The sequence below is a fragment of the Stegostoma tigrinum genome, chromosome 7 (genome assembly GCF_030684315.1).
Source record: "Stegostoma tigrinum isolate sSteTig4 chromosome 7, sSteTig4.hap1, whole genome shotgun sequence".
NCBI classification, from domain to species: domain Eukaryota; kingdom Metazoa; phylum Chordata; class Chondrichthyes; order Orectolobiformes; family Stegostomatidae; genus Stegostoma; species Stegostoma tigrinum.
The window spans coordinates 13702493-13719450 of NC_081360.1; the positions used below are offsets into that span (position 1 = coordinate 13702493).

A 16958-nucleotide genomic window follows, 5' to 3' on the forward strand; every position below is an offset into this window, starting at 1 on the left:
GAACACCTCCGCTCGGTTCGCAATAAACAACTCCACCTCCCAGTCGCAAACCATTTCCACTCCCCCTCCCATTCTTTAGATGACATGTCCATCATGGGCCTCCTGCAGTGCCACAACGATGCCACCCGAAGGTTGCAGGAACAGCAACTCATATTCCGCCTGGGAACCCTGCAGCCCAATGGTATCAATGTGGACTTCACCAGATTCAAAATCTCCCCTTCCCCCACCGCATCCCAAAACAGCCCAGTTCGTCCCCTCCCCCCACTGCACCACACAACCAGCCCAGCTCTTCCCCTCCACCCACTGCATCCCAAAACCAGTCCAGCCTGTCTCTGCCTCCCTAACCTGTTCTTCCTCTCACCCATCCCTTCCTCCCACCCCAAGCCGCACCTCCATCTCCTACCTACTAACCTCATCCCACCTCCTTGACCTGTCCGTCTTCCCTGGACTGACCTATCCCCTCCCTATCTCCCCATCTATACTCTCCTCTCCACCTATCTTCTTTTCTCTCCATCTTCGGTCCGCCTCCCACTCTCTCCCTATTTATTCCAGAACCCTCACCCCATTCCCCTCTCTGATGAAGGGTCTAGGCCCGAAACGTCAGCTTTTGTGCTCCTGAGATGCTGCTGGGCCTGCTGTGTTCATCCAGCCTCACATTTTATTATTTACATCTTAGAAACCTGTTTGACAAAAATTGACTGAGACAAAGGTGGTGATATTGGGAGGGGGGGGGATGAAGTTTGATCACAGAGAACACCAAGGCCTAAATGCTAATGATATACTAATAACATTGTTAAGATACACAGGGGAAACAATGCATTATTTAATAAAATATTTAGAGTATTTATAAGGCAAGATCGTTAGGTTACATGGGTAGGAAGCAAATGTATACAATGATACATTTTGTGAATAAAATTATGATTAAGAAGATTACTAGTTCTGAAGAAGGGTTCTAAATCATAGAATCCCTCAGTGTGGGGCCATTTGGCCCATGAAGCCTGCACCAACCCACAAGAGAGCTTCCCACCCAGACCCCTACCCTATCCCTGCAAACCTGCATTTACCATGGCCAATCCACCTAACCTGCAAATCTCCAGGTGCTCCGGTTCTGTCCCACAGTCCAAAAATGTGCAGGTTAGGTGGATTGGCCATGCTAAATTGCCCATAATGCCCAGGGATGTGTAGGCTATGTCAGTTAACCATGGTAAATGTGGGCTTATGGGGATAGGTGGGGGATTGTGTCTGGGTGGGGATGCTCTTCTGAGGGTCAGATTGGAGTTGGTAGGTCAAATTGCATCTTTCTGCACTGCAGGGATTCTATGATCTACAAACTGCGGCAGGAAACCAGAGCACTGGGTGGAACATCACACAGATACGGGGAGTGCGCGCAAATTCTACACAGACGGTCGCCCCAGGTTGAAATCAAACGCAGGTCCCTAGCGCTGTGAGTCAGCAGTGCTAATCACTGAGCCACCTGAAACATTAACTCCATTTTCTCTCCACTGACACTGCCAGACCTGACCAATCTCTTCTGCAATTTCTGTTCTTTGTTTCTTACTGCACTAACGGTTTTAGGATTGGACTGGATTGGATCAGATCGGGCCAGATTAACAAAGGTCCAAGCTGTTCTCATCCTGTGGCTGGTTTGTATTGATCAACAGTAAGTTACCATCATCACCCAAACGTGGACAGATTGCCCTCCAGCACTTTCACATAGAAAATTATGTACTGTGCAAAAAAATGGAGCATGCAAATCACTTAAGTATCCAATTTATCAGCACGAAAATCCAACATACAAAAAAAAACACTCCTTACAGACATTTTTATGAATCACAACTGAGATTAGGTGGCAGAGCAACAACACAAATTCTCTGTGTAAATCTTCAATTCAAAACTAATTGAACTTAACATGAAATGAAGAGTTTTGCCACCAGCGCTCCATCTTTGAAATCATTAAAACATTTTTGCAAATAACTTAATTGACTTGAAAATCCTCTTTTTCATTTCTATTGTACAAACTAGATTTCATGTGGACAGTGAATAGAAATTGTTTTATGGGTGAGGAGGTGGGGAAGGGAGACTCAAGGAGATGATGGTGCGGAGAGGTGAAATGGCATGAAGAAATTATGGAAGTCAACAGTAGTATAAGGGAGTTAAGGGACAGTTACAACTGCACTCTAAACCAAGACAGCTTAATGACTACTGTCTATCTACTGCTGTTAATTCACCTCACTTTCAACAGTGCAATGGTGGAGATCTTGAGATAAGTGAGCTGTCAGAGATAATGTTCTCCCACAAGGGATAACAGAAGGGAAAGGTAGAGATAGAGAGACGCTATACCTTAAAGGTCTTTTTACCCGAGTCCCTACTTATCACGAAAGGAGTCGTTATTAACTTAATGCAGGTACTGGCACTGGTGCTGTATTCTCTAACAATCAGGGGTCTGTTAGCCCAGTTGACTGAACAGCTGGTTTGTGCTGCAGAGTGATATTAACAGCATGGGGTTCAATTCCTGTACTGGTTGAGGTTAACCATGAAAGGTTCCCAGTTTCTCAGCCTCGTCCCTTACCTGGGGTGACCCTCAGGTTAAAATACCACCATTCATTTCTCTCTCATGAGAGAGGAGCCCTCTGGAGCTACGACAATTTCATAATTTAACACTGGCGACGGGGTCTTACCCATTGGCTGGAAAAGCTGGCTAGATCACAGTGTCACACAACTTTCAGGAAAGCCCACCAAATTATATGCCCATCAGACATTTTAATGGATGCCAGCAGGCCTTTCCAGCCATAGAATATGCTGTTCCTCCCTCCACCTCACGCCTGCCACTGACTGGACGGCTATTAGCCAACCATTTACTGGCAAATTTACATTGTCGGCAACAACGGGTGATGGCAATACTGCAAATGCACCCGGGAAAACTGTAAAATCAGCAAGGGTCCCCCCAGCTATAAACCCATGCGGAACAGAACAGGAGTCACAGGAAAGTGAGAGTGGTAGGAGATGGAAACAGTGGGAGTCGGCAGCAAGAGTAGGGGAGGATTTTCTTCTGCACCTCTCCCCTCCGTCCATCCCAATCCTGATGTCCTTAATCAAATACCGATGGCCTGACAAAGAGGCAACCACACTCCCCGGTTCCTGCAAGCTTGTCGAGTTTACTACTTGACAACTTCCCCATCTACCAAATGCTGCCAAGGCCCTTAATTGCCCACTTTCACACCTCAAAAGGTGTAGGGGCAGGAGGGCCATCCAGGAGTCTTCCCATCCAGAACTTAATGCTTGCAGAGATGCAAAGGTGTTTGGGTCCCCACTGGCCACGTTGCCGATCCATTCAAATTGCACTCTTACAATGTCACCAAACTTGCGTTGACAGAGGGCGTTAAATTCTGCCTGTAAAGTGCAAAATATTCACGTGCTCCAGCCTTCTTGTGATAGGATGAATACACCTTTAAGGACACTCATCTTAATCTGCTGTCAATTAAAAGTCACCTCAATAAAATAAAATGTATTAATCCCACGACCTGAGGGCAGTCTGGAGCAGCAGCGACAAGAATGAGAAGCACTCTGCTGAGCTCCTATTGATTATTAGTGGCAAATAGCCCTAATTTTACTTTAAAGAAAAACACACGCAATGTTGTTTAATCAATTCTTCATTTTTGACTGATATGTTGAGCACTGACGGAACATAAAAATCCACACCACCACTTCAAATGTCATGGCACACACCGAGATCACTTCTCTAATAAATAACCTGTCAATCTCCATAAACTATCATTGATATTGAATCTGCACCAATTCTAAGAAGGCCAACACAGTTGTGTTGTTCCACATCAGCTTCCTCCTACTCATTCGTATCTCAGCTTCCTGTATTCGTTCCTGTTCCTCTTCCATTGCGTGTTCATCTGCCGTTGCTTAAATTCACATCAACTATCCCTCAGAACCCATTCCTTCAACCAAGTCACCGCTCCAAAATACACTTTGCACCTCCTTCCAGATTCATTTCCACATTTCTCCCCTCCTCTGGAAAAGACTGTACGATTTTAATTTCCATTAAAGCTGTACATCAATGCAAGTTAATGTTCAGGAAATGTGTTAAAATGAGCTTATTTCAGAACAATTCCTTTAAATTCCAGTTTTTGTTTATTTAGCAAGTTTCCCTGAAGATGGCAGATGAAGTTAGTTTTGTTAACTCAAGGTTTCACCTAATAAACAATTGGACCACAGTAAATTGTTGGAAGTACAGTGCCTCCAGTCAAGTGGCTTGATTGACAGCTCAGTCACGGTCAAGGCTTATAATTACAGGGCAGAAATTTATGCCAGTGGGTTTTCAGGGATGGAGAAATATAACAGGCAAGCACCCACCAAACAGTTCATAACTTCATTACAGGTGAGATCTAGGGCACTTCCCCCTCCCAATCTCACTTTCACCACAGTTGAGTGGCCAGTTTACGAAGTCAATATTCAAGTGGCCTTGTAAGAATCACTTAGAATCACAGAAGCCCTACTGTGCCGTTGAGTCCATTGAGTCTGCACCAACCCTCCGAAAAGCATCCCACATAGATCCAGCCCCAGTCGCCCACCATATCCCTGTAACGCCACATGTAGTACAGCTAATCCACCTAACCTGCCCATCTTTGGACTGTGGGAGGAAACCCACGCAGAGACGGAGAGAACGTGCGAACTCCCCACAGACAGTCGCCCGAGGGTGGAATTGAACCCTGGTCCCTGGCACTGTGAGGCAGCAGTGCTAACCTCTGAAACAACCCTACTTAGACAAAGAGAGATTGCATTCACGTAGCTGGTCCCGAGCTCTATGATGTGGAATATGGAGACGCTTTTAGTCCTATTCCTGACCACTGTTGCCACAGGGTTTACAATTTGGCTGGCCATTCTCTAAGATAGTCTTCCACCTGAGAAAAGGGCAATACTCCCATCCCCAGTCAACGAACTGTCCTGATGAGTGACTGCAGTGATCGGCAGAGATACACTTTATGAGTGGTAGCATGATAAACCCTTACCACCCAAAAAAATCCATCCTATAGAGTAGCACAGCACAGGAGGATGCCGCATGGAAACCATGGCATCCAATCTGTGCACAGCAAGCTCCAAAAAAACAGCAACTAGGATACCGATTCGACAACGTTTTCTGTGCTGCTGCCTGCAGAATAAATACTAGACAGGACATCAGAGATAACTCCCTTGATTTTCTTTAAAATAGTGCCTTGGATCTTTTTAAATCCAGCTGAAAAGTCATCTTGTATTGAGATCTCAACCAACAGAAGGCTTCCCCAACAGTACGGAGCTTCCCCAGTACAGCACTAGAGTGTTATTCGAGATAATGGGAACTGCAGATGCTGGAGAATCCAAGATAATGAAGTGTGAAGCTGGATGAACGCGAAGGGTCTAGGCCCGAAACGTCAGCTTTTGTGCTCCTGAGATGTTGCTTGGCCTGCTGTGTTCATCCAGCTTCACGCTTTGTTAACTAGCGTGTTATTCTTATTTTTTGAGCTCAGATGCTGGATGGTGTTTTGAACCCATGAGCCACAACTGATGCACTGGGCTCCATGATGTATCTCAGCTGGCTGGGCAATACACTAAGTCACACTGATTTTGGTACACACCCAGCAGATTGTTTACAGGCACGCTATGTTCCAAGGTGGAAAAACTGAGCAGTACGCTTTGGGATGAGGAAACATTTCTCTTCAAATAGTCCCTGGTTGGTAAGGTTGAAATGGGGATTGGCAGCATACCTACAAGATTGGCTTCCCAAAAGAGATTGAACTCCACAGGGAAGGCCTCCCCTTTTGCTGCTAGTATATTATGATAGCAGACATTTCAAAACTTTGCACTTGTCAAGATGACATCAGGGGAATTACAGCCTTTTCCCAGTTGATTTTACCCAAGCAGCACCACACTCATTCACACCATGACTAACACTGGATCACAGCACAGGAAAGCACTCTCCACTCCCGAGTTAAGCACTCTCCAGTCAGATGATGTGATGGACTTTGATGCGGTCCGAAACACTCACTACTTTCCCAAAAGGATCATTTCTGATTTTCTTTATTCCTGACCCAGAATGACCGTTCTAAACCGTTTTACTGCCCTCTGTTTCTTGGAGGCACTTCCGTAAACCTGCCACTTTCCCAAGCTTTGTTTGCCATCCCAAATATCTGATTGTGCCGTTTGAGTCCAATTTTACCCAACAATAATGCACTTTGACAAATATCACCATAGGAAGTTATTGCTAAAAGTTGTAATTCACCATTCTACTATCAGTACATCATTATCTGCTTCCTGTTCCTTTCCTGAAGAGTGCCAATATGATGTTTATTAAAAACAGGCCCTCTGGTCATTGTCTCATTATTGTTTGCTGGATATTGTCTGAATTGACTATACGTATTCATACGTTGCAGCAGTGACTGCATCTCAAAAATGCTTAACTAGCTACAAAGCAACTTATAAGGTCCTGACATTGTGAAGGTCATGGTAGAAAGGCAACTGCTTCTGTTTTACCCTCAAAATCATTTGCCAACAACCACCTGCATTGACGTAGCATCCTTAACGTAGAGAAGTATCTCCAGGCTCTTCAAACAAGAACAATCAGCCAAAAGAAAGTGGATATTGAAACAAAGATGATATAAAGAAGGAGTGACCAAAAGCTCTGCTAAAGTGGTTAAGTTTTAAAAAGAGTATTAGGAGAAAGACAGGAAGGTGGAATGACAAATCCGCGCCGCATCTGCTCCCACGATAAGACATTCCACTCCCGCACATCCCAGATGTCCAAGTTCTTCAAGGACCGCAACTTTCCCCCCACAGTGATCGAGAACGCCCTTGACCGCATCTCCCGTATTTCCCGCAACACATTTCTCGCACCCCGCCCCCACCACAACCGCCCTAAGAGGATCCCCCTCGTTCTCACACACCACCCTACCAACCTCCGGATACAACGCATCATCCTCCAACACTTTCGCCATCTACAATCCGACCCCACCACCCAAGGCATTTTTCCATCCCCACCCCTGTCTGCTTTCCAGAGAGTCCACTCTCTCCGTGACTCCCTTGTTCGCTCCACGCTGCCCTCCAACCCACCACACCCGGCACCTTCCCCTGCAACTGCAGGAAATGCTACACTTGCCCCCACACCTCCTCCCTCACCCCTATCCCAGGCCCCAAGATGACTTTCCATATTAAGTAGAGGTTCACCTGCACATCTGCCAATGTGGTATACTGCATCCACTGTACCCAGTGTGGCATCCTCTACATTGGGGAAACCAAGCGGAGGCTTGGAGACCGCTTTGCCAGAACACCTCCGCTCAGTTCGCAACAAACAACTGCACCTCCCAGTCACAAACCATTTCCACTCCCCCTCCCATTCTCTAGATGACATGTGCATCATGGGCCTCCTGCACTGCCACAATGATGCCACCCGAAGGTTGCAGGAACAGCAACTCATATTCCGCCTGGGAACCCTGCAGCCATATGGTATCAATGTGGACTTCACCAGTTTCAAAATCTCCCCTTCCCCAACTGCATCCCTAAACCAGCCCAGTTCGTCTCCTCCCCCCACTGCACCACACAACCAGCCCAGCTCTTCCCCTCCACCACTGCATCCCAAAACCAGTCCAACCTGTCTCTGCCTCCCTAACCGGTTCTTCCTCTCACCCATCCCTTCCTCCCACCCCAAGCCGCACCCCCATCTACCTACTAACCTCATCCCACCTCCTTGACCTGTCCGTCTTCCCTGGACTGACCTATCCCCTCCCTACCTCCCCACCTATACTCTCTCCACCTATCTTCTTTACTCTCCATCTTCGGTCCGCCTCCCCCTCTCTCCCTATTTATTCCAGTTCCCTCTCCCCATCCCCCTCTCTGATGAAGGGTCTAGGCCCGAAACGTCAGCTTTTGTGTCCTGAGATGCTGCTTGGCCTGCTGTGTTCATCCAGCCTCACATTTTATTATCCTGTACTGTACTGTTTCCTGTGCTGTACAGTTCCATGTATCTATCTATTTATAAAAAGTGTCCACATAATTGTCAATGGTGGGGAAAATATGCTCAAGGGCAAAGGGAGTGGAAGGTTTTGGTGATGAAATTCCAGTCATGATCAATAGAAATCAAGCTTGGTATGACAATCTGGTACAGCCTAAAACAGTGACCGAGACACACAAATACTATTGCTGTCAGAGAAGGTTGAGAGACTGGAAATTCTAAAACCAGTAGCTCATCTCCTGGCTTTCCAAAGTCTGCCCAGCATCTACAGAGCACAAGTCAGGAGAACGATCCAATACTCCCTTGGTATGATCTCCAACTAAATCAGAATAGAACCAAATGGATGCTGTCCCACTGTTGGAATAACAAAGGAACGATACTGGCTACAAAAGGTGTGAGGAATAGTATGAAAGGCTGCAGTAAGATCAAGGAGGATGTAGTAGAGGGGAAATTCTTATCACAGTCACATAGGATGTTAGTTGAGGTGTTGACTGGGGCTGTTTAGCTGCTTCAGCAAGGATGGAAACCTGACAGCACAGATTCAGCCACAGAGCTGTGGGAAACTTACCTATTGTTTTCAAATAAGATGAGGTCATGGCTTTTTAATGTGTACGCAATGACAAAGAAACGTATGGTGAGGTTTCAAAGGATGATAGTAAATGATGGTGGTACACAATGTGGGGGTGTCTGAGGAGGGGGGCCAACTGTTTACAGGGAATGGAGTGAAGGGTGCAGGAAATAGCCTTCACAAACAAAGTGAGCTTGGAGGGCACAAAGCAAACTACGGATACATTTGGCTAAGACAGGAAGAAGTATGGGAAGATGTTGCAATGATATCTGAATAGATGATCTCAATTTTAATGACAACAAAGCCTGTGGGCTCATGTTGTTCATTGTTCGAAGTAAAGAGGGCAAGGAAGAAGGGTTTCAGGAGACAATTGAGTTCAGCATTAAGTTTGCTCATTAGGATTATCCGGCAGTAGCATGTGGCTTTGGCAGAACATATTATGACCTGACAGTATCTTTGATGCGACCCACCCAAAATTAGTGATAGATGGCTAAATGTTTGCTGCATTTCCACTTCCCACACCTATCGCCCTAATAACCTCACTGAATGAGATCGTCAGTTAGCAAAGAATTAGGGTCAGTTTCAAGCTCTGCACTCGTGCTACAGGAAATAAGATTCATTACACATGATCATTATACCCATCAGAGGAGGAAACACAAAGTTATCTCAAACAGAATGAAAGGGCCACTACCTAAGATCCAACTGCTGGATGAGCTGTTTGTTATTAAGTTGAAGATGGGAATTGTTAGATCCAGCCACTGCACTTGGCAAACCCTTGCACAGGCGTAATAAAGAAAAACATATCCACCAGGAATGCAGCAGAGATCTTACAGGTTTTGTACATTATGCAGGATATGGGGTGGTGAAAGGGAGAATCAGTCGATAAAATATGAAAGGAAATGGAGCAGAGTAAAGATAGAAATATGGAGAGAGAAGCTGAAAGAGAATGAAGGGGAAAGGGGTGAAAAGAGAGGAGAAGGGCAAAAAAAGGGAGAATGAAGGCCCAAAACATAGAACGGGGATGAAAGAGAGATGGGAGCAAAAGAGAAAGGGGTGATAAGAGAAAGGGGTGATAAGAGAAAGGGGTGATAAGAGAAAGGGGTGATAAGAGAAGGGAAGTAAAATAGATAAGACGGTGCCAAGAGAGAAGAACGGGTGTCAAACAACAGAAGGGGAGAGACCAAAAGAAAGAGAGAAAGGGAGAGACCAAAAGACAGACAGAAGTGGAGGGGGCCAACAGAGAGAAGGGGAGGGGCCAACAGGGTGGCACAGTGACTCAGTGGTTAGCACTGCTGCCTCACGGCTCAGAAACCCTGGCTCGAATCCAGCCTTGGGTGACTGTCTGCATGGAGCTTGCAAGTTCTCCCTGTGTTTGCATGGGTTTCCTCTGAGTGGTCTGGTTTCCTCCCATGGTCCAAAGATGTGCAGGTTAGATGGATTAGCCACAGTAAATGTGGGGTTATGGGGACATGATAGGGATCTGGGTCTGGGTGGAATGCTCTTCGGTGGGTCAGTGCAGACTGGGTGGGCTGAATAGTCTCCTTCTGCACAGTAGGGATTCAATCCTTCGAAAAGAAAGAAGGGAAGACTAAACAGAGAAAGGGGGTAGGGAGGGCAAGAGAGAGCAGGAGGGCTGAGGAAAGAGGAGTCCAAGCAGAATGCTGCTGACAATGTAATTATGTCCAAATCTTGTGTCTTTTTTTAAAATTAGCCTGGAACTTGGAATTACCGGTTGTTGCCCTGTTGTTTTCTCCATGGAACTAAGAACTTTACACTGGAACTGTTGTCAATTATCAGGAAAAACCCATCTGGTTCCCTCATGCCCTTGAGGGATAAAAACTGTTGTCCTTATCTAATCTAGCCCACACGTGACTCCTGACCCACAGCAATGACTGATGCCTACCCGCCATCTAGGCAGTTAGGGATGGCCAGCAGATGCCAGCCTAGCCAGCGACACCGACATACCATGAATAAATTTTTACAGATTTTATTCGTAAATCGTGCAAGGCTTATTTGTACCTGATTTCACCTCACTGATAACTATTGTCCTTTTCCTCCACTGCTTTGGTATGGGAGTTGGGAAGTCACAAGAACTACACATGCTGGAGTCACAGTCAATACAGAGCAGGTCTGGAGGGACACAGCAGGTCAGGCAGCATTAGAGGAGTAGACTCCTGACCTGCCGTGTTCCTCCAGCTCCACACTGTATTGACTCGGAGTTGGTAAGTCACTTCTGTGGACTGGAGGGAGCATGCTGCAATGCAGTAGGGGCAATAATTGGCACAGGGGACGGCACAGCATATAAGGAGGCGAGACGCTAGTGTATTGCAGCACTTGGGGTACTGCGAGAGAAACAGTGACTGATGGCCACAACTTCCCTGGCTTTGATGGGGAGGCAGAGCTGGATAACTACGTTGGAGGTTTGGGACGTGGCAGAAATGTTGGGAAATGAATCACAATTCAGAGCCAGGTCTTGGAACGTGCAAAAGACAGTACTGATGGCCTCGTTACTGAGTGTAAGGGGGAAAGGAACATGGAGGTTCAATGTATGTCTGTAGCAGTAGTAGTAGTAGTAGTACTAATAGAAGTAGAAGTAGTGGTGATGGTGGTGTTGGTTGGGTGGGGGATGGGGTTGGTGGCTTAATTACCATGACCGGGACTGCATTTGGAATGTTTTGTCTTGTCTGGGTGGGCTGGTTCTGCCTGTGAGGCCATTCAAGTGGCAGGTGAATTAATCATGGCACTTGCAATGTACAACTAGGAGACATCTGTAACCACAGCACCCTGCATGTGAAACAGGTAGATTGCCCAAATGCGTGGTCACAAGCACAATCTCGACCACATCATTGGCCATTGCATATGGAAGATGGTCATCACAGGTGATCTTAAAACAGCCATCCCTGGGCCACATTTAACAAAGACAGTGCAAGGTCTTATAGGCTGCATAGAGGCACGGAGCCGTTTTTCTTTTTTCTCTCAGCTTGAACCCAAAACATTCACCAACATGCTCTTATATTTAATGCTACCTTTCTTGGGTAATATTGCAGTGGTGGGACGAGGGGTCAGTAATCTCATCACACTTACAACCTCCTGCTGTACCCGTGTAACACAGCTCGTTGCTGCATACATCAGAACAAGGTCCCTACATCAAACGTCCATGTGCAGAAATTCCATGGCCCTATGAGTCCCAATCCGCCATGTCCCACTGATTGGAAGAATATCCTAAACCAGCAGTTGTGAGTGGCTGCCGAAAACTCAAGTCTCTCATTTTCCCGCACAGATTTTTTGCAAACATGTTTGAAGGAGCCAGCTGCAGCAATGGTTGCTACAATGCAACAAAGGCACAGAGAAATCAAAGAGGAACAGATGCTCTGGTGCGCGCAGGACCAACAACAAACTTCAGCAGCTGCTGAACAGTCCCCACCAGCGCATTTCTGTGCCAGCGTCGTGGGATATCCCCAATTTATGGCAACACTGCGTCTCACTTATCTGGTGGAAATGACATCAAGGATAATAGACTGTGAGCCTCCTGAACCTCCCGCACATCTTGAAGGGATCTTTACTGGGATCTTTGACATGAAGAGAATTGGGAACAGGGTAGGGTTCTAAGATGAAATGTACTAAGATGGGTAACCCACATAAGCAATACATTCATTGGCACTAGAACCAGGAATCCTGGAGGCCCTGGCAATGGCGATTATTTTCACTGCTGTCATTGAAGGAAGACAGCATGAAGGGGGTGCCCTAGAGGCACAGTGCATAGCCAACTGGGCAAGTTGAAGAAAATGTGATAAAACTGATTTGAGGTCTTCCAGAGACCCTCCATGAAACTGCCTGACATTGACACTTATCCAGTATCTGGTAAAATTCAGTCCATGCACTCATGCCATGAGCTTCTTCATGTAAAATGCTCACTCACAAAGCTCCCATTGGTCATCTAATTTTCAGTGTTGAGCTGGGTGACAATTCAACAAACTCTTCAGTGTACGAATGGATGATTCTTAACCATCAAACAAAAAGTCTTTTTCACCCCACCTCCAAAGCTTTGATGGCTAATAAGTAAAAGTTCTCAGAAAATTTGGGAAGTGAAAGAAACACAAGATATTTTCATTGGTCCAATAACTTTGTTCATGCATTTTAACTTAGTAACTGAGCCAGGTGAGGATTGGGTGAGGGTTGGTCAAGAGTTGAGTTCGAGTGCATACCTCCCCTACAGGGAAAGATAAATAACTTTGCATTCACAGAAGTGTAAGAGTCAGTTGCAATGATATGCTCTCAACTGAGAATGACACTCCATGAAGGGAGATGTGAAGAAGCAGGCATTAAAATAGATAATATAATCTGCATCATCTGCAAAATACAACAAAGTGGCAGCAGCTGTTGTGACGATCTAGCACAAAAAAAACAGGCGAGTGTTTAATATCACTAAAGTGCAGCATGACAGGCATGTCATGTCAAATTATTCTGGGTCATCATAAATTCTGCATTAAGAAAGGAGAGATCAATAAATCTGTGTAGCTGGTTACTGGAACATAGATTCTGTCGTCCAGATCTTGCTTTCATCATGTAGAAACAGATGCATTTTTTACCTCCAGAATTCTGTCTCCTGACTGCAGTCTACCATCTTTTACTGCTGCTCCTCTTTGCAGAATATTTTTCACCAGGATGGGACCAGGTCCATGGACAGATGACTCTCTTGTAACTACTGTGAAACCAAGGCCCTCTGGACCTGGACAGTGGAAGAAATCATGGAAAAGTCACTGGATAAGCTATTTACTGAACAGGAAAGACATCAATATGTTACCATAAATTTACAATCAATTGCACCACGCCTCCCAGAAAAAAAATTGAGAGGCCAAATGAGAGTTAACAAAATCAGAAATTGCCGGAAAAACTCAGGTCTGACAGCACCTGTGCAAAGAAAGTTTTTGACTCTACTTTCTAGTTTTTCCAGCAAATTCTGATTTTGTTTCTGATTTCCAGCATCTGCAGTTCTTTGTGCTTTTTCTCCCCACTAGATGGGCCCTTAATATCAAGGCAGCATTTGGTACAGCATGGCAGCAATCAGCAAGCAGTTCCCTCGTAGTTGCGCAGCAGTTGGAGTTTCCTCACATACTGATCACCATGTGGATTCCTTGACTTCCACTTCTGGAAACTGCTGCTTCTAGCAAAAGGTGCACGCAAAAGGTGCAAAAGTTAGAGGAGTTGATGTGAGACAACCCCAATAATTTAAGGCCAGTCGGAATTAGGAGGAAGCCCACCATTGGCCACATCATACTTAGCACAAAAGAACACTGTTGTGGTTATTGAAAAGTAAACTGTCTCAGTCCCAGGAGACATTCAGGACAATGTGTGTGTTAGACCTAAACTTTTTCAGCTGCTTAAGCACCAATGACTTGTAGAAGAATCAACCAGCAACTAATCTGTAAGTGGCTGATGATCCTTTCATGAGGGTGGGTGCAGGGTTTTTTCTGTTGATGAACTTATGTTCAGCTGTAGGTGGCTATGAGGGCACATTAGCTGCAGCTTTAAGCTTCAAAATGGTTATTACTGGCACGCAAATCAGCATCGTTTGCTGGCTGATTCACAGATGCTCACTCTGCTTATAACACCTTCACCAATTTGGTATCTGCCGTGGCACACCCTCCCTCGGTGCACAGCAGGTGACGTTTTGGAGCTCCAAGGGCAAGTCACCCCAATTTCTCATTGCAAAGCTCCCCAAAGTGAAGTAAAAGTTGAACAATACAAGCATTGTATATGGAGTATCAAGAAATGACTAGTGCTTTGAAACGTTATGTGAACAAATACATTATGACACAGAGTTGAGATAATGAGCAACCTTAACCATACTCATGTATCCGCATACAAAAGAAAATGCTGATCCCAGGCTATGGAGTGAAGTGACAGCTGAAAACAGTTAATGAGAATGTTCATTTCCAAAAAGGACATTTTCTCAGGCCCCAATTGATTTCCAATGCCCAGTACACTCCAGTTAATGGGCACCTAGATAATGGGAAATGTTCATTTAAGGAAAACATTTGTTTCCATAGCATATCTCAGTTCATTTTCCGTATAATGTCAAGTGTTTGCACTATAATGACTGAACACTTAGTTATCTTCCTTGCAACAGGGAAATTTAGCTTCAATGAGAATTTTTTCACCATAATTGCGCACAAAATCTGTAATTCTAAATGTCATAAAAGTCAGTATCAGTATGCTACTTTGGACTCTGGGATCTTGCATTTATGCATGTCTGGACAACACATGAAAAATTCTGAGTATTCTTGTTGCACCAGCTCCTGGTGTTACCTTTATGATATCACATAGTACCCAAGACGTACTGCCAAATGAAGGAAAGAAAGGCTTCATTTCAATAGTGCCTTTCATAATCTGGGGACATCCTCAGCATTTTGCAGCCGTGAAGTACTTTATAAATATAGTCACTGTTGCCATGAAGGAAGCTGGCGACCAATTTACGTACCAGGTTCCACAAATGTGTTAATAATTAGATATTATTTTTAAAGCACTGTTGATTGAAGGATTAATATCAGCCAGGACACTGGGGATAACTGCCTGTTCTTTTCAAAATCAGTGCTTTGGGATCTTTTGTTTACCCAAGCGTGCTTATGGGACTTCACTCTAATGCCTTTTCCAAAGAAATGTCTGATAGGCAACACTCTCGATAATTCAAGAAAATGTCAAAATGTAGATTTTATGCTAAATTCCTTGAGTTAAATTTGCACCCACAACCTTCTGACTCAGAAGTACATACAATAAATGTGTAACATTATTCAATAAGCAACATAAAACACCTTTTTATTAATTCTGCCCATAAGGCAAAACACAGTCAATACTGCGACCTCCACGTCTCTGATGTGGGGAGACTCCCCTTGCTGTAAAACAAGACATTTGACTTTTCATTTCTTGGAAATAAACTACTCTGCTGCCTTTGTGCCGTCCATCACCCTTCACATGCTCTCCCTCTATCACTGGACAGGGTTTGTGACCCCTTCCTTCTTCACCCTATTGTGGCAGCAGTACTCTCACTCTGTAGCCTTTCTACACCTATCAAACTCATCCACCTCTTATTGTCCTTTCTGCCTCATTTTACAACATCTTTGTGCCTCTTCTATCACCACTACCCAGCCCCACCTGGTTGAGAACCCAGCCCACCTGGTTTTCTCTATCTCACGACTCTTTCTTTCCCACTTCTTTTCTACAATCTCCACAGCCTCCTCTTCCTATCCTGACCTGTTGCTTCCAGCCTCTGCCAAATAACCTTATTCTGGAAACTTATTGTCAGAAGAGAAACAGAAACAGATTGCTCAGCTAAAGACTGAGACACACTTGTACGTGTGTGTGCATGTATGCATTTTTAAAAATTAACAATATCCCACGGAAGGAATGGAGGGGGCGACCGATGAGACGCTCTCCAAGGAAGGGAGAGGATAAAGAATGAAGAGAGGCAATAAACTGATGCCGAAGGAGAAACAGATAGACAGGGGTGACAAGAATAAAAACATAGGAGAGAAGGCAGAAGTTGGAAGGCACAGGTGACAGCAGGACTCAGTTGGAAATCACAAGATGAAGGGGCGTTAAAAGGTGAGGAACATACGACCTTTGCTAGGAGAGGGTATTTGGAGGAATTATGGTGTAGGTAATGCAAAAACGTAAGGTGATAACCAGAATGGGACGAAAGGCATACTTGTTCACGTTTAGAAACCAAAACCTTCCTAGCTCACCTGAGCAGTCTTTGAGAACTCTGATCCCAAAACATGTGGAAAATCCTGTCCATGATGTCAGAGATAGCAAGAACTGCAGATGCTGGAGCCAGAATCAATACAGTGTGGAGCTGGAGGAACACAGCAGGCCAGGCAGCTCAGAGGAGCATGAGAGTCGGCGTTTCGGGTCCATTCTCCTGCTCCTCTGATGCAGTCTAGCCTTCCGTTTTCCTCCAGCACCACACTGTATTGACCCTGTCCATGATGTGCAATCTGTATCAAGCATATTTTGTACAACATTTCTTGTCACACTTAATTAAGTGTATCGCACAAACTATAAAAGTGCATACTCAATTCAATGAACAGAGGCATAAGAAATCTTCTTTACATACACACACCTAAGCACATGCTACAAATATCTACCTAAATTACTCTGGTAGCCCTTCCAGTCTGGAGACCATACTGTAATAAGTGAGCATAATCAATTTTACTCACATAATTTGCATTATAAAACTGTCCCCAATGACTGCATTTTACTGCAGAAGTAATCCTGTTGAACATCCAATACACATCAAAAACAAACTTGGAGTCTTGGTTACATGTGCAGCTGTACCTTCAGGGTTGCAGCACAGTGGTAGCATTCCTACCTCTGGGTCAGAAGGCTTAGGTTCAAGTCCTA

General features: G+C 45.0%; 1 protein-coding gene across 2 annotated transcripts in view; it reads right to left on the minus strand.

The window, feature by feature from the left end:
• LOC125453947 (partitioning defective 3 homolog B-like) overlaps positions 1 to 16958 on the minus strand; it is an 883406-nt gene that overhangs the window by 462583 nt on the left and 403865 nt on the right. For both annotated transcript variants that reach the window (XM_059647050.1, XM_059647051.1), the window contains exon 9: positions 13148 to 13287. In XM_059647050.1, coding sequence (XP_059503033.1) covers positions 13148 to 13287 — 140 coding nt within the window. The remainder of the gene's footprint in view (positions 1 to 13147; positions 13288 to 16958) is intronic.